We start from the raw sequence: 23635 nt of genomic DNA, 5'->3' as shown, positions 1-23635 counted from the left end.
AGCGCACTATATTTTAAAGTAGCAACATTTGAACACTTTTTTAAAAAGTAGCCATTTCCAAATGTAAAAATTCCCAATTGCATTTTCCATTTACTTTCGATTTATGAAAAGTTGAAGTTTATTGTTTAGGTTTCCTTTTAAAATATGATTTTAGTTTTTCAATTATATAAAAAATTCATATATTGGTAAAATACCGACATTCAATCTGATAAGAATCTAATTATAAATAAAATTATTAAATTTCTTCCGGCAGTCGATTTTCACGATTTCGCAATTGTGGTATCACTAAACGCCAAATGTGGCAGTCGGGCGTTTGGTGAAGCGTATTTATTTTATTTCATTTTGCAATTTAATCATTAGGGAAGTCATTACTTATTTTTTTGTTAAAATGTAGAATGTTAAGCTATAAAAATACTAGTCTTAACATGGAACAAAATCTTACATCGCGGTTTCGAAGAGAGTCGTGATGGAACCGTTTGGAGACACGAATTGTAACTCGATGAGCGACAGATTATCACTATACGAGCGTTATTTGCGGAGTTTCAATGTGGTGGATAGTTTTGTAAGCGAGAATCGCGACGGTGATCAAGAAACGCACCGTGAATACGACAGTTCATGTGACGGTAACGTCCATTTGCCCGTAAATAAACATTACGAAGTAGATATTGAATGCAATCCGTCTAGAATTGACGAGAATATCGATATAGATAGACCTTTGAATTTGGAGGGTGATTATTGTAAGGACAGCCGTCCGTCTCCAGGACCTTCACTGCTGGAGAATTCTTCAGCCACTGCGGAGCATAGCACTTTTACCGAGAAGTCTAACAATACTGATATCCCAGTATCATCTGACGACTCAAAACCTGACTGTTTCAAACAACCAATATTTATTACCTCAACAATGGAGAACAGTAACAATGCTGTAGACAGTGTGCCTTTGTTTCGTGACGTAAGACCCTCGGAGAGTGTCTTTAAACTGCCTATTAGTGAATTATCATTCAACGGAACCATTAAGCATATTCAAAAACTGAAACCGATTGTAGATCCTATAACTGAGCTTACCACTAGAATAGCTCTAGACAAGGAAGAAAAGTCGCAATCACTACAGCAATCTATATTTGATAACGATAGCAATGTGGCTATTGAATTGGACAAGAATTCTACATCTGAAAAGTCAAATATTTCAAGCACAAGCTCTGACACAAGTAAAACCTTGGTAGAGAAAACAAATGACAGCACAGGTGATTCACAATATGAAGAATGCAACAAAAATGGTCAGTCCGTGGTAAATGAAGATAGCGTAAAATGGAACTCTGACCAGAGTTATTCATCCCTAGAAGCATCCTTTGACAGTGGTGTGAGATCTCCAGATATGTTTTCCGATGGGGATGATGATAGGGAGATACAGGAAGCTCCAGCACCATTCTGGGCCTTTTTAAAAGATGTAGAGACTTTTGACAGGAGGAGAGTCAGGAAACTTGAGGTAAGTTGTAAATTATATGTCCACACTATTTAGTGTATCCATCTTAGACCAATGGTTTGACTGTGGGTGCGAATGTCCCAAGTTAGGAGGACCAATTTGGGAATAAACTTCTCTATTAGTCACCTTCCCTTAAATAAGTTCTACCATCTAATAAAAAGGAATCTCCACTATGTAGATCCTGTAACAAACATGAAGATATGCTACATTTATTGGAATGTGGCTCTAAGTAGCCAATATCAATAGGGGATATTTTTCAGGTTAGGGAGTTAATTGTTGTGTTGTGTGACCCGTTGGCAAAGAGGGCTAAAACTCTATACTCATATGTCAGGTCTTGTCTCACTCTACGTCGCGACACTATATAGTAGAATAATCCATAGGGATTGACATCACAAGGCCGATGTTGACACCCAAGTGTTACAGGCTTATTAAAAATAAGATTTAAAAAAATTCAATAATGCTCTATAAAGGGTTGTGCTGCTCTAGTACTCATAGTACAGAAAATTTCCTATTTGGTTGTTGTCTGGCACATTATTGTTAATATTATGCAATAGTAATTAGATTACTTTATTGTCTTCACATTGTTTTACACATCTTTGACCCTGTTTTTATACTAAAAGAAGGTGTCTGTTTTATATGGTAATAATCCGAGATCGGAATAAGCAGAATTTATTTATTATTTATTAATATATTTGGTTAGCCAACAATGAGTACAATATACATTACAATAAGATAATTGTACAATAGCCCCATTACTTAGAGGAGAGCACTGCATGCACAATAATCTGTTTATTTTTAAATTAACATTATGCTAAAACATTCTATATAAAATACTTATTAAGAGAGAAAAGAGAATCTATAACTATTTGTGCAATAGAAGTCTTTTAAAGTAAGTTCACAGACATAGTTGCCAAATCCACTGAATTGTAATATGTAAGTATAACACACACACATATATATATATATATATAATACCTTCCTAAGAAGTCCCAGAATTAGTGTACCTATTGTATTTTCTTTTATATTTTTGATGTGTAATTGGCAATAACTATATTAAAGGTGTTGTACGAAATGAAAGTATTTTTTCGTATCTAAATCACATGTTTCTTTTTTCAAACCCAAACCTCTAAAGGTTCAGGATCTGTAAAGGGCCCCAAACCTTGGTTTAGACCCAAAAAATACTCTCATTTCCTACATGTAACAGTTGTGAAAACCTAAGAACTCGATATTTTATTGTGATTGGAATAAAAGTTTTGTATCATAAGTAACATTATTACTACTTTGTTGGTGCATGAAAGGAGCCTCCCCAAAAGACGTACCATTCTTTTCCTAGACCCTAAAATGGTGGTGGTGATAGAATTGACGAATGGCACCCAGTGCAAAAAATTCTTTTTTAAACGCTAGAATTTTCTATCACGGAGTCTTACCAAGCTCCTTTCCTCCATTTTGATATATTTTTAAATGTGTAGAATTGTCTTCCGAAACGATTGAAGAAAATTTAATTAGATTAGGAAAGATATTTGACAAATTCGCTAAAGTCACAGGTTTTCAAGATGTTCAACTGTCAAAGTTGTACTGTTTACTAGAATAGGAACTATAAATACCTTGCTGCTGCATAAACATTGGTAATCTAGATCAATAGTAGTTCACACCATTCATCAAACACTGGCCTATAGTAGCCACCATAAGGAAATAGTAATAAGAATTGAACATACAATATTTATCAAGTTCTTATCTAAATCACGTATGTTTGTTGTAGTTATTGGTTTTTAAACATACCTACTCTTCGGGCTCTTTACAGCTCCCATGGACTCTGTAGCATGGAATATGTAGTTTCATATACAATAATTGGTAAAATGTAAATATTAATTTAATAATTAATAATTGGTAAAAAGTAATAGTTTCTACACTTCTGTGCGTTTGAATGTGTTTTTAATGTAATAGGTGTAACCATTAAGAACTCATTTCATTGGCTTCATTACTTCACACATAACATTTCTTATTTGTAGTAATGCCAGCCATTTAATTATTTAGGACATATGTGTACCAACAACTATAAAAAACTTTACATTTAAACATCATTATTAACCCATTTTTTTGTGCTGGGTCAGGGTCCTCCAGGGGTTTAGGCCACAACCCATAGCAAAGCAATGTGAGCATTCCAGTTTTAATGGTAAGAGTGAAATTACAGGCACATGTGACTTATCAACTTATGTCTCAGGATGACGGGCACAATGTCAATGCCCCTGGTAAAGTCTTTGCAGTTTAAAGGTTTGAGTGGCACTGCAAGTGCTATTGGCAGGTGTGTTGTTCACCACCAAGCACATGACTTGTTCGTCTCGTCATTTGATATCATAAAACGACATGGGTATGTGAGCTAACTTAGCATAACGGCATCCTGTATAAATCATACAGAACTAGTAGGGTGTTGAGATCTTTTTAGGTGTAGTTAACCACTAGGGAGCATATATAGAATGAATGTAAGTAATCTTTGGATAATGTAATTTTAACGTCGTCATACTTATACATACACCTTGTGCCTTAGCTGGATGCTAGAATATTAATTACATTGCATTAGGTCAGTTAAATCATTTAGGTTATCTACTATCAAACAGTAAGATGCTACACTCTACAACACATATAGATGTTTGGTACTGTAATCTAAAAACAATGTTGCCTATTATGCCGTAATAGTTAACTTCTGCATTTCTGTAATCTTTTAAAGATTGATTAGGCAGATTGAAAAGGAAAAAATCCATAATATGTAGGGCTAATACGACTGAACGCGACTTGCGCGAAAACGGCATTAAGCGCGAGATCTCTTCAACCATAGCAATATGTAATGCTGGTGCACTTTTATTTGATTCAGCACATTCTTGATTCTGCCTTTTATATAATAATGTAATGCCAATGACACCAATTGCCAGAGCCTCAAATCTGCTAATTTTAAATCATTTTAGTTGTGTGTCGATAGAGTTCATGGCAAGATTTTGTGCATATGGCATTCTGAAAAAATTTAAGACTATTGGCATTTTTTTCGATATCCTGCTATTCAATGGCAAGTCCATTTACTCTGAAGCATACTTATATTTGACGTGTTGAAGGCTTTAGTTTGAAGGCTATATTGCTGATAAAACTATATGAAAATTAAGATATGCATAGTCATTTCCATGGTGGGACTTTTTTTGCTAAAAGAAAAGCAACATGAACCGTTAAGTGATAAAGACAACTTAGATCATTAGTGACTGAATGAATGAAAACTTTATTAAGGTGTCAACTGCTGTTGTAACTAGATTTTAGCAGAATAACATAATATATTATCATAATTGCAATATAATCTCAATGTAATTACAACATTGACCAGTGGTTTCAAAAAATTTGCAGACTTAGCAGACCTGAATATTTTATACAATTCGCATTCTATTTTCATAGGAAATGAAACTATTTCGGGCCCTTTACAGGTCTATTTTTATTTTGCCTGTCTATTTTCGTTATTTGAAAGCAACTTAACAATTAAATATTTTTTATACATGAAAATAGTAATCATTTAAAGTAATATTGTAGAAAAATAACTGGATGTGGGTTACATCACTTTTGTGCTGGTAGCCTCAATTGATCTAATTACTATGGCATTTAATTCTAATAAATAAACTATAACGTAGTAAGTAGGTAGTAGTAGTAAACAATAAATTATAAATAATTGATAAGTAGAAAAAACCTTTTCGCTTTTGTTATATGCACAAACTGGAACTTAGAAACTCGTAAAATTAAATTGAAAAAAAAATTCAAATTATGAATGTGTATAATAATGTGCTGCATCATTTTTCAAAACTTACCTTTAGTTAGAAAATGAAAACAACTCCTAGAGATTTTAGTTTTTCGTTTACATGAAAATCTACGTCTTTATGCTTAAGAAATAAGTTAAATAATATCTGATTATAGGTGAAATTTGTTTACCAAACAAATTATAACATTTTTTAAGTTTGTAATACCAGATACCTTTAATTGAGGTCATGAGCCCTAGTCTTATTTGATTATGTGTTTATGACTTTCTTTCCTTACACAGTCTCCATTTATATAATACATCTAATGATAACTTTTTGTTGATTCAGGAAACCCTCCAAGGAGTACTACCACCACCTTCAGTGACGACCGTCAAATTAGATGTCACAGATATGCTTAAAAAGTATTACTGTTTCCTACCCGCCTTTCAAGAAAGCACAAAAGTTGCAGAACCTTCTACAACGCCCTCTAAGAGAGTGTCATTTGTTCATATACCAGAAATAATGTATAAGTCGGAAGTTACTACAGAAATTAAAACAGAGAATCATGCAGAAGTTCTTGATAAACATTCTGTAGATGTAGAAAAATCAGACGATTCGAAAGTGAATTCAATATCTAAAGAGATAAAGTCTGAATTAGATACGAGTGCGGATAAAACTATTGATTTGAAAATGTGTTGTGAGATTGAAGCTAAGGAGAGTGCATGGCCTGAAGCCTTGAAATGCCGATATCATGATGTATAGTAAGTATTTAATTTATTTTTTATACAAATGGTTTTAACTCAAATTCACCGATCAATGATTTCCTGAACAATTTTGCATAATTGGTAAGTAAGTACTACACTCACAGATATAGGCTAGTAGCAATAGAGTTTCTTGTGAAAGAGGTAGTCCAGGGAAGTACTGCCACCTTACCTATTTCTGCCGCCAAATTAGTTATGTTAGCATTACCGCGTTCCGGTTTTAAAGGCTAAGGGTGCTGGTGAAATTACAGGCACATAGGACTTGTCAACTTATGTCTCAGGGCGACGTGTGCAGTGGCAGTGCCCCTCAGATCTTTGCGATTTAAAGCTCTTATGGAAACTGTTATGGATAGGCGTATAGCTTACCACCAGGCGCACGACTTGTTCGTCCCGTCATTAGATATTATAAATTTAGAAAATCCCATTACTTCCAATTGTCCAGTCAGTTGAGAACTATTGATTTTTTTTTCTTGGTGCTGCTTGTGAAACGAGTTCGTCCAGGGATACTGCCACCTTATCTATTTCTGCCGTCAAGCGGTAATATGAACATTACCGGGATGTTGATTTATGTTAAAACATAAATGCTAAATAAATAAAGCGTACTTTGCCATGACAGTTACATGCAAGCGGTCACTGCGCGGCGGCAACGCGGTCTCCGCGCGGCGTAAGCGCGATGAAATTCGTATCGAATAAATGCACCCTAAGGGTGCTGGTGAAATTGCAGGCACATTGGGACTTGTCAACTTATATTACAGAGTGATGATTTTAGCTACACTGTTGCGTTAGGTTTGTCATGTAATGATAAATAAATAACTATTCGACCGAAACATGCTTGCGTCCTCGCTAAGAGCTTAACTAATTCTGCTACTAAGAAGTAATGCTCACATTACTGCGTTCCGGTTTTAACGGGTTTAGGGAAATTACACAGGCACATGAGACTTGTTAACTTATGTCTCAGAGTGACGGGCACAGTGCTGACGACCGCTAACTAAAAGGCGGTTAATTGACAAAATAATTTTTTGAGATTTTATTTATTTATTTTCAAGGGATAACAAACTTTAAACCTTAAAAAAATTCAAAGGGATAAAGAGATATCATAAAAACTAAAACCCCGTTTTCAGAATATTGAAATTGTTTAATGAAGTCAAAGTCAAAGTCAAAGATTATTTATTCCATAGATAAAACAAATTTACATTTGAAAACGTCACATTTAAGCTACTGCTCGTTCGCTACGCTGACCTCCCTGAGAAGAACGAGCAAGAAACTAGGGATTACACTTTTCAAATAAACTTAAATGCTATGGAATACACTTTAAATCAAATTTGTGTGGATTCTGGAGCCGTGTCGTCTTTCCATACATATTTATCTAACACGTAGTCTTCAATTTTGTAATATGATTTTTCGATCAAAATATTTTTAATGTAGTTTTTAAACTTAGGAAATTATAAACTTAATATATGCTCCGGAATCTTATTGTAAAAACGTATAGTTACCCGTCGTGGTACCATGAGTTTGGACTTAGCTCTAAGGTTAACATTACGGATATCGTCTTTCTTATTGAAATGATGTATATACAAATATATTTTTTTTTATTTATGATATTTCAGCTATGCATCGTTAGGGTAAGTTCCGATAAGTCGAACACGTGAGCTAATTATAACTGTTTAAAGAGAATTTGGTGCTCCATTTTTTGCTGTTTAAAACGTAAAAAGTTATTTGAGCATTTGACACTTAGCCGCGTTTTAGTCAGTGGCCGGCAGAGTGGCAGTGCCCCTCAGATATTTGCGTTATAAAGCTCTCAGTGGCACTGCCACTGCTATGGTCAGGCGTGTCGCTTACCACCACACACATATCTAGTTCGTCTCCTCACTTGGTATTATAAATTTATAACCTTCATTTTTTATCATTTTCAGCTATAACTTGACCCCATACTCGGAAAAATTCGAACTACTAGCCCTTCGCTACGGCGAGAGATATGTCGGAGTTGAAACGGACACCAGTGTCAACGTCCACTCCGGTAGCTCACAGTCGCCTAGCAGTGCCAGCAAGAGGAGGGCTTTGAGACTCAAGTAATTATATCTATTTCTTTGAATATATAACTTTTATTTAAAATTACAATTGTTACAAATATTGTTTGTTTTTGGCACAACATGACAAATTTACTACTTCTTTTGTAACCTGCAGGCTTAACATGAGCAAGAGAAGAGATAATTTTTGTATTTGGGCTCATGCTAAACTGGCTGGTTGAGAATGTAGTTAGAAATAGTATGTGTGTAACATAAAAATTGGAAGTGTCCCAGGACTCATCCTGTGTGAAATGGACTATAGCTGCAAATCAACAATTAGGCGATGAATTGTGATTAATATATCAAACATTTCAGATTGGCTCAAACCAAATCACCTGGTCGTCGTCTGTCCCATTTGGCCCGTCGGCGACAAGCGTTCTGCAACGCAGCTACCATCAGCGAGAAAGCTCACTCATCCACTGCTAAGATGGTCTATATTGACAAGAAGTAAGTTGCTTTTTCAGATGTCAGACAATTGCACTTAACCTTGATCCTATTTCTGCAAATTTTCTTGAAGCCACTAGTCATTGTAATTCCGTTCAAACTCCATTGGAATCATATTGCAATAGTTACAATGGCAGTTGAGTCTCAACAGAGTGTAAAAAGGATGGCGTAATGGTATTCGTTCATCCATTTAATCACTGTATTATTGTATATAAAGTAATTTAATTTTTGCATCCAAACACCAAGTGTCCATTCGAACAATATCCCATCATGCCAAATGCGAAATGTCTGATCGCGAAATCTCCGATCGAAAACAGTCTAATCGCAAAATGTCATTTTTGAACACGCAATCTAACAAAGGTTTTTTTTAAGTTACTTCCCACACAGAAAGCTGATCAGCTCTGCCGAACGAAAAAGCCCCAGATACCGCCGTACACCAGGCAAAAAGACTCCCACACGCAAAACACCAGGCAAGAAAACGCCCGGAAAAACTCCCAAAAGCTCCACTAAGAAAAAGGCAATGAGAAGATTGATAATGGACGAAAATCGATCACAAAGTGAGCACGTAACCAGATCGCAACCAAGAGAGAACTTTATAAAACGAGCTCTATTCATAAGTCCGGAGAATCGAAAATCAGTACCACAAGCACCTTGTACCTCTGTTCCTACACAGGCAATGAAATCCCGAAGAGCTTTATTCGGTTCTCCAATAACAGCTGAGACGAAAAGCTCAGATGGTACTCAGAGCGACCAGTTTCTGAAGCGAAAGAGGAGTTTCGATGATGTAGGGGAAAATAATAGAAGTAAAATCGCGAAGAGTCTTTCTTTTGGAGGCGACAGCATTGGTACGGAGCAGAGCTCGACGCTGTATCGACGATCGTCGGAGGTCTTTGCTAGCAAAAATAGCGTGGATTTGAATGAGACGCATAAGAAGGTGAGCTTTTGAATTTCTTTCTTATTTACTCTGTTTTGCCGATATATGTTTTTGCCCTAATAGCTACTTACCAACCCAATCTACTATAACCTTTATCATTCAAATTCCTTACCAAAAATTATTACTTACAAAAAATTACGAAATCTCTGCAACAGAATGTGCAGGGATGCTAAACGTCGCTACATTCTTTCGTGTATTCAAGATCTCTCCCAGGCTCAGGTATGGAAATTTCTGCACTCGATTGGTGTAGGCAAGTCTTCTATGGATACTTGCCACAACAATGTGGATCTCAATTCCTTGAACTCCCATTTTTCTACGCCGCCAATCATCCTTAACCGTCTTACTAAATCTAATACTCTTACTTTTCTATTGTCCTATTGTTTTTTATTGTCCTTTCACTTTTGAGATCGTCTCAGAGGATCTTGTAAAGAAAAGTATCCGCTCTATCTCCACCAAGGCAGTGACAATTTGAGCCTTGACATGATTCTTCCTGTGTTGGAGGACATTGCGCCTGTTATAACACATTATAAATTTCTCTCTCTCGTGCAATGTTTTTCCTACACAATGGAAAAAGGCTTTTGTTATACCTCTCCCTAAAGTTCCCAAGCCTACATCTTTCTCACAATACCGTCCTGTTTCCATTCTCTCCATTCTCTCGAAAGCCCTAGAATCCATTGGCCATAAACAACTTTATTCTCACCTCACCTCCAATAACCTTATATGTCCGTTTCAATCTGCCTTCCGTCCTTCTCACAGTACTGTTGGAGCATTGCTAAACATTACAGAAGACATACGTCGTGCTATGGATGAAACGAAACTCACTGCCATTGCTTTGTTGGATTTCAGCAGTGCTTTTAACTCTGTTGACTTTGATATCCTCCTTGGTACCCTTCAGGCTGTTAATATCCCCTCTCCTGTTTTAAAATGGTTCTCTTCTTATCTCTTCGGTCGCTAGCAATGTGTGAAAACCAATGACGGTTCGTCATCTTGGTCTAACTTAACTGCTGGTGTGCCTCAAGGCGGCGTACTTTCTCCCTTACTCTTTTCCATTTTTATTAATAATATTGCCCGTGTAATTTCTTCTCCCTTCCATGTGTATGCTGACGATCTTCAACTCTATCGCAACTTTGAGGTGGGCGAGGTATCTCCGACTATAGCGGCTCTCAGTTTCGATTTGTGTGCCATTCAGTCATGACTAAGTCATTTGGTCTCCTGGTTAATCCCGCTAAGTCTCAAGACATGATTGTAGGTAGTAGCAGATTAAGGTGCAAGTTGGATTGGTCCCTGCGGTACCTGCGTTGGTATACGATGGAACTACTATTGCATATACTGACAAGGTAAAAAATTTGGGGTTAGTAATGGACAGCACCTTATTCTGGACTTCTCATGTTAATGAGGTCAGTAAACGAATGCACTACTCATTCCATTCTCTCAAACGATTCCAATACTTTCCCCTTTTCATACCAAAATTATGCTTGCGCAAACCCTTCTTCTTCCCATACTAGACTATGACGCCGACGTTGGTTACTTGGATTTAACCGGAGAGCTTCTGAGCAAACTAGAGCGCCTACAGAACCTAGCTATCCGATTTATTTTCGGATTGCGTAAATATGATCATGTCTCCGAATTTCGCACTCGTTTAAAATGGCTGCCAGTTCGCCGCCGCCGTGATTTGCATATCCTGTCCACACTTTTTAATATACTTAATGACCATAACTCCCCCTCCTACCTTCGTTCCCGGTTTAAGCTGCTGCCCCCTCCCATCCGCTCAAGACGTCCTTGCATCACTAAGATGCTCGTTCGTCCCAGCTGCAATACAAATTGATTTTTTAACTCTTTTTCTTCTCGAGCAGTGCAGTTGTGGAACAGACTCCCTTCTCACATCCAATCTAGTCCGTCGATCGCTTCCTTCTAAAAAAGGTTGATAGCGCACTTTCTTGCTGAATTCTCCAAGATGATTATCTTATATGTGTATTTTATGTTTTATATATATCTATATATATATATATATATATATATATATATATATATATATAATGTCTTTTATTATATGTGTGTACGTGCTAAGTTTATTATTTTTGTCCTTTTTTACTTGCACAGTGTTGCCCGCTTATGACCTTTGTTCTCACTGTATTGGGTTGTCTGGAAGAGATCTCTTTTAGAGATAAGTCACTTTTGCTCACGTTTTCTATAATTAAGTTTTCTGATGTATTTTTTTTTTGCAATAAAGAATATATTATTACCTTTTTCATAATCTGTAATTCTGTTTTTCGAACCTTTTAATTGTCTAAACGCGAAGGCAACGCCATTGATAAGAAAAAACAAAACGTTTTTCTTTAGCTTTTGCGCAGGCGTCATTGCCTCGATTTTAAACGACGTATAAATTACGTTTAAAATTTTACTACGATTTTATGCTCTAGCATAAAATCGTATTTTATGCAGCCTACACCCAGCATAAAAACGAACGTTAAGACCATGAGTAGTGAAAAACATGTAATGTATTGATGGGCTTCAGAAACTCCTGTGGGCCGTGTCGGAAGCGCTGCGCGTGCACGGCTGGCGCATGTCGTCGCCCGGCTTCCGCGAGAAGGCGTCGTGTCTGGCGCGACTCACGCGTCGGCTGCTCACGCTGCCGCCGCACGCCGCCAGGTTCGCTGCGCCCAAGGCCTCCACTTCCGAGACTATGCTCAAGTGAGTATCATTGACACTTTGTGACGACGCTGACTCCGTCGTCTACCTGCCTCGTTATGATATGATCTCTTGTGGAGTCGAAGCTACAAAATCTGGACCATCGCAGGAAAGTGGCCTACCGGTTTTCTATCGGATACATTTCGGGTAGTGTGCGCTGCAACTTTTCAATTTAGTTCCACCCTCACCCTTCCTCCTTCGGTCGACTAAAAGGTCCGGAGCACTCCATTCTTATGTCGTTGATATTCCACCTATTCGCATTAAGCGCTTTGCTTGCTCCTTTCTGATGCATAGGGGAAATGAATGGAATACTCTACCGGTGTCTGTGTTTCCCGAAACGTACAATTTAGGGCTATTCAAGGCTAGAATGGACAGGCATTTTTAGGCAAACGCGTTCCATCGTCGCTTAACAATCAGGTGAGATTGTTATATATATAAAAAGAAAAAAACGATAAAAATAAATTTCTGTTTTTTTAATTGTATTTACACAAAGTTGGGACTTCGTAGTAGGTGTCATCCACCTGGGACAGGAATTTCCGATCTTCCGTAATGTTTTAGTTGTAAGAAACACAATTTACTGCCTCCGTAGTTGAACGGTTACCATGCCGGACTGCCACGCAGAGGTCCCAGGTTCGATTCCCGGGCCGAAAGATTTGTATGGCCTACATTTATTTATCTCGGGAATTTGGGTCTAATGTGTGGTTGTCTATGTGTGTGTCCATGGCACCCGTGTCACAGGGTTTTCCCTAGTGCGGGGCTATGTTGAGTATGTGCGTTATTATTATTAATTTTCTAAGTTACAAAACTAATTAAAATTTTCAAGTGGTAAATGTAAATGGTAATGTTTTATGACCTTCTTTACTGGTTCTTGGCAACTTACTAGTCATAGTTTTACAACTAGCCGTATTCCATCGCGACCTAACAGATTTGGTGGCACCTTCCTCTGTCGCACAGTTGAGAAATGGAATTGCCTTCCAGGGCACGTATTCGATCAGTCTTCAAGAGGCATTTTGTAGGCATGCAGGGTGGAGATGGCTAGGGCAGTGATTGTATCAACACTGCACTATGTTCCTTCAAGTTTGGATTCCATTTTCCACTTTACGTCAGGTGGAATGGAGTCATCTATCTGTCATGTAAAAAAAAAACACTTAAAATTTCGAATGGTTAGTTAGCTGTTAAATCATATAAATAGTCCCTTTTGGGGTGAGTATTGTTTTCAGTAGGGAGTGTTTTATAGCACTACATGCTGGACTACCACGCAGAGGTCCCGGGTTCGATATCCGGGCCGGAAGAAATATTTGTATGGCCTACATTTATTTCACTTGTGTGAGTTTGGGTGTAATTTGTGGTTATCTATGTGTATATCTATGGCAACCGCGATACAGGGTTTCCATAGTGTGGGGCTATGAGTGTGTCTACGTAATGAGTGTGTGCATTATACCAATTGTTCTTTTTTCATATCATTTTATTTGTTACAGCTTTTTCATTTCTACTTCTGAAATATATTACATAGACTGGGCCTTTACTTTCCTTCCAACTAGGCTAGGCTACAACTACGCTAGATAATTATACACATATTACTTAACAACTTTCCCTAGAGAATTTGTATCAATTATTCGACTTTTTGTTCTTACCGTTCAAAACACCATCAACTGATTTTAGAGCTATAGTAACTGTAGATACTAAATTGCAATGGGGTTGACAAATAAATTTCAAATTAAGTAATACCTATATTCGTTTACATTTCGGTTTCATGACAATCAGAATTTTGCATTTTTTAGCTATAGCTCAGTTGGTAAGAGCGGTCTCTCCGATGTGGCAACAGGCGCTGGTTCGAGTCCTGTCAACCATAATAAATTTAGTAGTAATAGAGCTCCTTGTGAAAGAGTTCGTCCTGGGAAGTACTGCCACCTTACCTATTTCTGCCATCAAGCCGTATTGTGAGCGTTACTGCGTTCCGGTTTTGAAGGGTAATGGCGCTGGTGAATTTATAGGCACATGGGACTTGTCAACTTATGTCTCAGGATGACGGGCGCAGTGCCCCTCAGATCTTCGTGATTTGAAGTCAGAGTGGCATTGCAACTGTTAAGTACAGACGAATCGCTTACCATCAGACTCAATACTCGTTCGTCCCGTCCCTCGGTATCATAAAAAAATCTTTTAATCCATAATAAAAACAGGAATTCGCTTTGTCAAAATGCAACACAGTTACAATTTTATTCTATAGACCTATAAATTTATTTTACATTAATTTTTGTCCCCAGGTTGGCTCGTCAATACGTATTTGCAATAATCCAGGGGCGCTCCGTCGAAGACTGCTTTCAAGAGGAACAAATGAAGATTGCAAACGAATCGTCAAAAGTCACCGGCTACATATCAGCCACAGCCTATCAACAATTAAAATCCAAGGCCAGTACGTCCTCTTTCACCTCACAGATTAAAGAAAATTACGTCGTTAATGTTAAACAGGAACAACCTAGGAGTGCTTCGAAGAATATCTTACAGGACAAACTTGTTAATATAGACTCGAGCTCTAATTCCAGTAGTGGAATGTCCATGATAGATAGAATGGATAAAAGCGCCCTTTTCAAGTCCAACTCGATGCCTTCGTTCGAGGAAGCGGCAAAGATGCGAGCTAAGAGACAGATAAGCTTTGACAACGTTGAGTTCCCTAAGAGGTGAGGTTTCTAATTATAAGTAGATTGTTATTGATTACTGACTAGTTGTATATAACTCATTTATAAAAAACACGGGTTGTATATTAACTGGCAGTAACAAAATAGTCTAGTGTCTGTACTGATTTTTATACATGCGTATGCATTAATTCTACGGACGTGTATTAATGGATCAAACTCAAAATGATATTCACTTTAGTATAAAGGTTTAGGTAATTATAGTCTGTCTTTTTTGAAGACGGAGTAAAATAAGAGTTCATTGCGAAAAAGTGTTGCCAGCAGCTAGTGATTGCAGTCGATAAATATTCGTAATAATTGAACTCTTCATTTGAATCATCCTCGACCCATTATTCATCCAATTACTGAGTACAACAATTATATAATTATTTTAAATCATTTTTGGTGCCAAGCCATAATGCCTCATTAAATACATCAACAGTTTGTTTACATTTAGTTTACGTAACGTTTATAGTATAGACAGGATCAAGAAAGTAATATGAAGAGTCCAGGGAAAGAATGACCAAAGTCACTTCAGGAGATTTTTAGGAAAAAAGAATTTGGAGAATTTTTGAGTATTGGTGAAAAAGTGCGTGTCAAATACTACCTGAAAAAGTCAAAGCTAACATAAATGTAACGCTATGTAATCCATTTTAACTAAAAAACATTTTAAATCATTTTTAACTTTTCTACATTGACATTGAACCTTATTAGCATTTTTCTGATTTATGCAAAATACGCTCAGCGTTGTGACGGTGTGACCTCCTGGCACCGTCATCCCACCATTTTATCGCCTTTCACCGGTTCCTGGCCACTCGTATTTAAATTTTGAATTTCCATAGTTCTTTTGCCTCGCATTCTGATTTTATTTCGTTCAATTGTCACTCCCTGCCCGATCGCGGCAGCGAACACGTCTACTCTTTGAGCCATTTACCAGTTACCAAAAAACTCTTATACGATAAACATTTTGAAGATCATAAATATTGTTAAAACTGGAATAAATATTTATAAAACTGGATTTATTACCACCCTTTTGCAACTTTGAACTTTAAACTTACTAAGTAAGAGGCTGCGACGGCTGCGGTAACTACTACTACTCTCCTGGCTACATTACAATCCTACTGAACAGTCAGCAGAACTCCAGCGCTCTCACAGTAGTAACTCAAAACGTGGTTAAGTGACTTTGACCATTCTTTCCCTGGTCACTTCATATGTAAGATCGTCGTTTGTACATAGTGTACAAACGACGATACTTTATTTATTAGTTTTTATTTTGTTATTAGTCTTTATTTGCTATGATTTATTAGTATAAACTATACTTATTTTATTACTGACTATTTGTAGAAGTTTACAGTTACAAAATAAGTTTATAATTTCTGCATCCTATCTAGTGAATATAATTGAGTTTGATCCATTTATATTCATCGTACTGCGTTTGCAAGTATAAAAATCTAAATTATAACAATTATCTCGTGGCGAATTATCATAAAGCATAATAGTTTATGCGTGTTAATTATGAAATGTAAACGTCAGTCAGTAGCCATAATAAATACTCTACTACATACCCTAGCTAAACAAACGTCCATATTTAATCTCTGCGCGTAACATAGTTAATATTTAATAAAATGACGGGAATTGCGATCAATCTATATAATCATTATAATTATTGCTATAGATCAACATACGCTTATGAATACAAAAAAAACACGATTACTATTAGAAACGTGTTCGCAACATGTCGTAGATTAGTGTGTGTTGATGCTAATCGTTATAAGCTCGACTCTCCCTTGACTGGGCACGGGAGGATACGCCTCGACGAATCATCGCCATCCTATAGCAACGAATTCGACCAATCGCATGCGCTTCCTTCCCGCGCCCCGTAAAATGCGGCAGGGCGATTGGTCAAATTAAAGTGTTAACGAGCAACTTACGATAGACTCTAATGAGTTGTTTATACGTGTAAAGTTATTCAGCCTGCTCGTGTGAAAACTTAGGTCATCGATTCGGAAATGAAAGAAGACGTGTTCAAATAACCAATGAGATTTCGTTATTTTCTGTAAGTAGATAGGCGATGTAAAATACATGCTTATCTCTACTGTCATAGTAATTTTAATGGGCAATGATAATACATGGTATCATACGGGCGGTAAGAAGGCTATTACGAACAGAGGGATAGATTGCAATGACCTGAAGTGTAGTTGCTGTTTTTCCTCATACTTGCGAAGAAGGAAAGAAGGAAGTTAAAAATTAAAAAGTCAAATTAAACTTAAAAACATTAGTTATTGATACTATATTTACAAAATTTCAAAAATACGGACAACAGTACACCAGACTACACATTTTTGTTCGAAAATCGCCTCCAGTGCAACGGAACAAGATACGTCAATGTGTAGCTTGATGTGCTGGCGTTTGTACGTCAGAAAAATATCTTATAATATTTTTTTCATTTAGAAATAATTGTTTTAACTTTACGTATGAATGAAATAAAAAATCGTTTCCGTTTATATTACTTTTAATAAATATCAAATAATCAACATTCTGGGCTGTTTATCCGCGCTTCCAGCGGGCGCCTGGCGGGAGCGTTGATAATTAAAAACAAATAATTACCGCCCTACGGTCGTTTGATACAAATACGTCGTACAACTACGAGCGAGTGTGAATTGTGATGAAAAGAATATTCCATTCATTAAATGACGAATTGCCGTTGGTTAAAGAAAAAACGACATCTCTTCATAAGGCGGGCGAGCACGTTCAAACGCGCTAATGTACTGTATTTGAGTGGCTAAAGTAGAGACGGGCCTAATCAGGTAATGAGGGTAAGGAGGGGAAAGCAGGGATACTGCTATGATCTACGAACGATGCGTCACTGGCAACTTCAGGCAGTGCTGGAATATGCTCTTAACTATAGTATAACCTTAAGACAGATTTGTAAATACTTTACATATTTATTTTTTATTATGAAAACTTTGTAACATTTAAAATCTTTGTGGCGGATTTCTTTTTCTATTTTACTTGCGGTGACTTTTGAAACTTACTTTTACGCATACTTTAATATAAGCTAAATTTGAGTACAAGCTTTTTCTTCACGATATGCAAACGAAGTGTAGGAAATATGTGCTTCCGTCAGTCCTAATTTTAATGTTGTTTTGTCTTATAGTTTTATTTTGTTTTAGTTATATGACTTTGTGTGAAGATTGTGAAATGTAGGAAAGTGACAAGTCATATTTCTTATTAGTAAAATTATTCATATGATAGCATAAAACGACTGTACTTATTATATTATGGCGTCATTTATACATCAGAGAGTGGAAGATGCAGGGTTTATAGGTCGGTTTCATTCAAGCAGGTACAGGCCTACCGCTTAACTGAGTCGGTTCCTGAGGTAGCTGCGCAGTGCGGGAGGAGTGACAGTTTACGTAACAGTTATGTCGCGCTGCACATGGGATAATTTCAACAAGACTTTTCTGGCGATATTCAGTAACAAGTTGACTGAAAACAGTGCCTACCAAATTAGTCACCTGGCACCTGGCTGACACTGATATTACGACGACCTCGGCGACACCACGGTTTCAATATTTTGTAAAATCAATTTTGGGAATGGACGTTTTGTAAATTGGCTCTGGTCTAGGTGTTTTGAGTAATGTCCCAGAGTGAATTTGAGACCAGGTAATTGGTGTGGTTGTGTGGTACATTAACATTATTATATTATTCCGTACATTGCTGTCCAAACAGTCTTGAGCACCGAATTACTACAATTCTTATGTTCGTTGCTCAAGTGATATCGTTTCTTATCTATCTGATATTCTCTCATAGGTTGGAAAAAGGTGTTCCACATATATAGATACATGCATAGACATAGCTACAAAGAGCGATATAGTTGTTAAAACCACCAAATATTATTTAATATTTTTTTCGAATTGCGGATTTCAAAGACAAAGTCTCTACCTCCGACCTAGGAAGTCGAGTTGTATTTTAAAGTAATTCCAGTAGTAAAAGTTTTCTGCGGTTTTTTAAATAAAAATTTTGAATAAGGACTTAAGGAAACGACGTTTAGTATACCAGTTTCTAAGTTCATAATAGTTCTTGATCAATTAAGCATTGTTTTAGCTAAGGGCATTTAATATTGAAAATGAAAAGTGGTTCGAATTATGTATGTATTTATCCGGGAGAACATAACATACTCATAGCCGCGCACTAGGGAAACCCTGTGTCTCCGGTGCCATGGACACACACATAGACAACCACAAATGACACCCAAACTCACGAGTGAAATAAATGTAGGCCATACACATATTTCTCCCGGCCTGGGCATCGAACCCAGAACCTTTGCGTGGCTGTACAGCATGGTAACCGTTCGGCCACGGAGGCACTTAAGATAAATCAAACTTTTTTTTTTCAACTACGGTAGCTCCCCCTCCACAGCATCAACGCTCATAATTGCTTCCGAGGTCCCTGCCGCCGAAACTATTACTTAGATTAGTGAATTTTTATTTCATATGCTTTTGTTGTGGCTGTATTTTTAATAGGCCCGCGGCAGGCTTACTGTCGCTCTCTTTTGTATAAATGACGTCACTTTAATTTGAAGCGTGGACTCGTATGACTATTGTAATATGTGTTTACTATTGCTGAGCATGATCTCAGGTGTTATTGATGCTAAATAAATTATTTTTTCGTCTCAATATCGTTTTTTATTTCCTGCAAAGTTATAAATAAAAAAAAATATGATACCAAACGACAGGACGAACTTGTCATGTGCCTGGTGCTACACACACCTGTCCATAACATTTTCAAAGCCACTCGGAGCTTTAAATCTTTATTAATTTAAATTTAAGAACTGAGGGAAACTGCCAGTGCGCCCATAAGCCTGAGACATAAGTTGACAAGTCCAATGTGCCTGTAATTTTCCTTACCCTTCAAAACAGGATCGCAGTAGTGCTCACATTACTGCTTGGCGGCAGAAATGTAATTGTTTATAAAACGTAATAACTAGTGCATGCGTGTAAAACAGGTAAGCCTGTTTTGCTTGCGTTGTTAAGGTCAATTTACATTGCTGCGGAACGGAATGGAAACTAATTTTGGTAACGAAATTGTATACAGCACAATGAATTTTATGTCTATTGTGTGAACTCTCTAAAACTGCAGACACACACTAAAACAATATATTCTTCCCGTATAACAACTACATTCCTTCGGCCGTTAGAGACAAACTCTTGACAGTTCTGGTGCGTTGTAGCAATTAGCAACTTACTTTATTATTAGGGCGCGTTCCCACTATGTCGTGACGACAGCTTGTCGTGCAGTTTACAGTGTCTCGTAGCTTGTTAAATAAAGTTTTTCACATATAGCACGACACGATTAACTATCGTTCACGATTTTTTATCGTTACAACGACAAACTGTCGTCACAGTGGTAACAGCTAGAACGACAGTCGTCAGACGATAAAAAAGTCGCAATAAAAACGTGACGACAGATTGTCGTAGCTCCTATTGTCGTCACGTTTTATTTATCGCTATCCGCTCATATTCTGCGCCCTGCCCTCCCCTCTCGTACCTCGCGCCCTCGGCTCGCTTTGCAGTAGCGTTAGGTCGTAGCCAGAGATGGGCAAGCGCCCGGGATTTAACCCGACGCTTTGTTAACGCCGGGTTTAAATCGGGATAAAACCCGAAATCGAGGGCGAAAACTATTTACGTCTAAATATTTGTTGTGAATTGAGTTTCGTTCAAATTTAATTATACATATTATTACAAAATATTTGTTGCTTTATTATCAGGACAGTTCGATTTACCTTTCTATTGAATAGATTCGCTTGAAAAATTCATCAATAAATTGATACAAAAAAACTTTAGATCGTACGCGCTTGAATCGATCTTCATTGAGAATCCACAGGATTGACAGGTGGTGGGTATTATGTGGAGATGCCTCTTCTTCGTGTAATAAAAATATAAAAATTTGTTACAAGTTATTGTATATTATGTTGTTAGTGTTGGAATTATACCAAATTCTGTACTCTTCGTTTCTGCCCACGATTTTGGGCAGAAATGGGTTAAAACTCGGCGCTTCGGGTAAAACCCTAGTGAAAACACGGGCGGGTTATATAGCATACTTAAATTTATCATTCATTATTATGTAATCTAACATGTGTAACATACAAACTAGATACGAAATGGTAGTTGGTTTAATTCTAGAGACTGCGGGAGAAATCTCCGGAAGACGCGTAATCTATATTTTGCCGCCTATCTGTAATAGTTTGCTGTTACACAATTGATACAAAGTAGCAATCCGTCTTTGGAACGCGTTCTTGCTCCACCTTTCAAATGCTCGTTACGCTTGCGTAACGAAATCTATCGAATCTTTAAAAAATTTTGGCTATATTATTTTATCGTAAGTGTAGCCCAAACCTACCTATTGTCTTTTTTGCTGTTTAACCCAATGGCGAACTGGTAGAGAATGCCTTACGGCATTAAGTACGCCATTTGTACTTTTATTGTATTGTGCAAAAAAGTTTCAACAAATAAACAAAATTCATAATGTTATATTATACTATTTCGTTGCAAGAATTTCATTCCACCGCAATGTAAATGGAGCCTTAGTCATAATCAAATGGAACGAATGGTATTACAGGAAAATTAAGTTTACGTAGCATTTCGTATGGTGTGAACGTGCGAAATGATCGAGTATAATAAGTGTTTTACTTTGAGTACAATTGTTGATCGTCGTTGTAATCGCCTTTTCCAATAGTAACTGCCGAACCTGATTGATATTTTGTCGCAAATGCGTAAGAAGTACGATTTTACCCAGTATTCAGAAGCGACTAATACATAATCGTCGCTATTCTATTTCTTTATATGAATACAACTCATGTGCTATAAGGAAATTAAGTTTTAGGTACTCTTACTATTCTCTATATATATATATATTAATCTATCTATATATATATATATATATATATACTAACAAGTAAAGTACCTAGGTACCGTAATAATAATTATTTATCACATAGTTGTCAGTAAAATGGTACTGTCTATTTATCTAGTGTGATCTGCTTGCGTGGAGATTGGTTGTGTGAATACTTGAAATTGTGCGGTGGGAATCGAGTGTATTATTAAAAGGTATTGTTTTTCTTATTATTATTTGTTAATTAGCTTAGTTTCATGGTGTATTAGTTCGTAAACTGTAACACCGTGTAATATTCACAATAAATAAAATTTTTAATATTAGATACATACTATGTCGCATAATCAGAGGAATTAAAAGAACAAAGTGTTATTTTAATAGTCTGCTAATAGAACAATATATATGCAATCAAAATCATAGCTAACGTTATAATTTCTGATAAGATAACCGTTCTTGGACCGTGTTCTGCATAAATGAGTTAACCGACAGAAAATCGTAAAATGACTTATGAATGCAATCTTAAGCCTTGGAATTTCACGTTTAATATTATTTTCACTAATATCATTAAAAAAAATGGTAGTAATGGTTAAATAAAAAAACATGTTTTCACAAAGCATATGTGAATTTTGCAAAAATGTGTTACATGTGGTTAAACCATGAATGCGAATTGCAACTCATGCCTTTCAAAGTGATTTGAAACAATTTTTAAACTTAGTATAAGTCTAACACATTTTATAGCTTTTTGATAAAGTAAATACTTTAAATTTTGTTGATGATATGGATATGGATAGACTGGAAAATGATATAAGATTCTGAAACTGAGGAATGGGCAATTAGAAGGAAACCATTGCTGCTAAAACAAGAATTTAGCTAATGACGCATCTTCCGAGACGTTTGATGCGAAAACTAAAAGTTATTTGTTGTAGGCTTAGATTACAAAACAATGTAATCTGAGGTTGTAGGTACCTACGTCAATCTGAAAGAAAAGGAATGAAGGCGAATGTGATTAAGACGAAGGCGATAATAATAAAAGTTAAATAATTTCTGTAGCTGGCTGGGTAGTCTATTGATAAGAGATGGTTAGTGTGAAGATGATATTGAATGGAAAGTAACAATCGAAATTAGGTAAATAAAGCTCTGTATTCCAACCCAGACGACGGTATCGAGTATTGGGTGTGACAGAAGAAGCATTAAAGTAGAGTAAATGAAGTAGGCACATAGGGCGCACTATAAGTTTCCGGAACTGGCTACTTACATAAACTATAGGTATTTAAAAAGTCATTATCACATTTGAAAATGGAACTCTTTGGCTGTAGAATACAGTTTACTTCATCTGCTGTCACTTATTTTTACATTGTGCCGTCATTTTAGAAACTGGTTGTCTACATCACCATGGATTTAACTCGTGAAAATTTTCGTAGTTTGATTTTCTATGACTAAGTGTAATTTAACAGCTCAGCGGAGCTTCGCTCGGCTTCAAACTGTTTTTAGCGATGAAGCACCATGCAAGACGACTATTTATAGCTGGTTTGCAGAATTCAAACGCGGTCGCGTGAATCTCAGTCACGAATTTCGTGATGGTCGCCCGTCCACTGCTATGAACAACAAAAACATCGATGCTGTGCGCCGTATGATCATAACTGACAACGGATAGCGTCACTTGATGCAATGCCATGCTTACCAGATTCAACGAAGGGGCGTCAAATTTGGTGTGGGACATAGTAACAGGTGACGAAACATGGATTTATAGTTACGATCCCAAAACAGCAGAAACCAACCAAAGTGGCGCGCGTGCAAAGTGCCTCTAAGCGGATGATTACTTCTTTTTTTAATAAAACTGGACACGTGGCTACTGCTGCTTTGGAGAATAGTCGTACTGTGAATAGTGATTGGTATGGTACCATTTGTTTGCCGGAATTTATTGACAAACCC

The 23635-nt window shown here is 36.8% G+C and overlaps 1 protein-coding gene across 2 annotated transcripts; it reads left to right on the top strand.

Moving 5' to 3' along the window:
- Nucleotides 1-463: 463 nt before the first annotated feature.
- Nucleotides 464-15622, top strand: LOC113231045. 2 transcript variants are annotated; one of them, XM_026465206.1, is made up of 7 exons: nt 464-1483; nt 5593-6005; nt 7919-8074; nt 8387-8518; nt 8903-9449; nt 11965-12140; nt 14402-15622. In XM_026465206.1, the coding sequence occupies exons 1-7, from the start codon at nt 467-469 to the stop codon at nt 14817-14819; spliced, it is 2859 nt and encodes a 952-aa protein (XP_026320991.1). In that variant the 5' UTR covers nt 464-466; the 3' UTR covers nt 14820-15622. The 2 variants fall into 2 exon arrangements, with proteins under 2 accessions (XP_026320991.1, XP_026320990.1); XM_026465205.1 differs by having other exon boundaries at nt 8888-9449; nt 14402-15616.
- The last annotated feature ends 8013 nt before the right edge of the window (nt 15623-23635 follow it).

This window comes from Hyposmocoma kahamanoa, unplaced genomic scaffold, assembly GCF_003589595.1.
Source record: "Hyposmocoma kahamanoa isolate Upper Pololo Valley unplaced genomic scaffold, ASM358959v1 64, whole genome shotgun sequence".
Lineage (NCBI taxonomy): Eukaryota > Metazoa > Arthropoda > Insecta > Lepidoptera > Cosmopterigidae > Hyposmocoma > Hyposmocoma kahamanoa.
The sequence above is the reverse complement of the archived record's forward strand: the minus strand, read 5'-3'. Positions and strand labels throughout refer to the sequence as shown.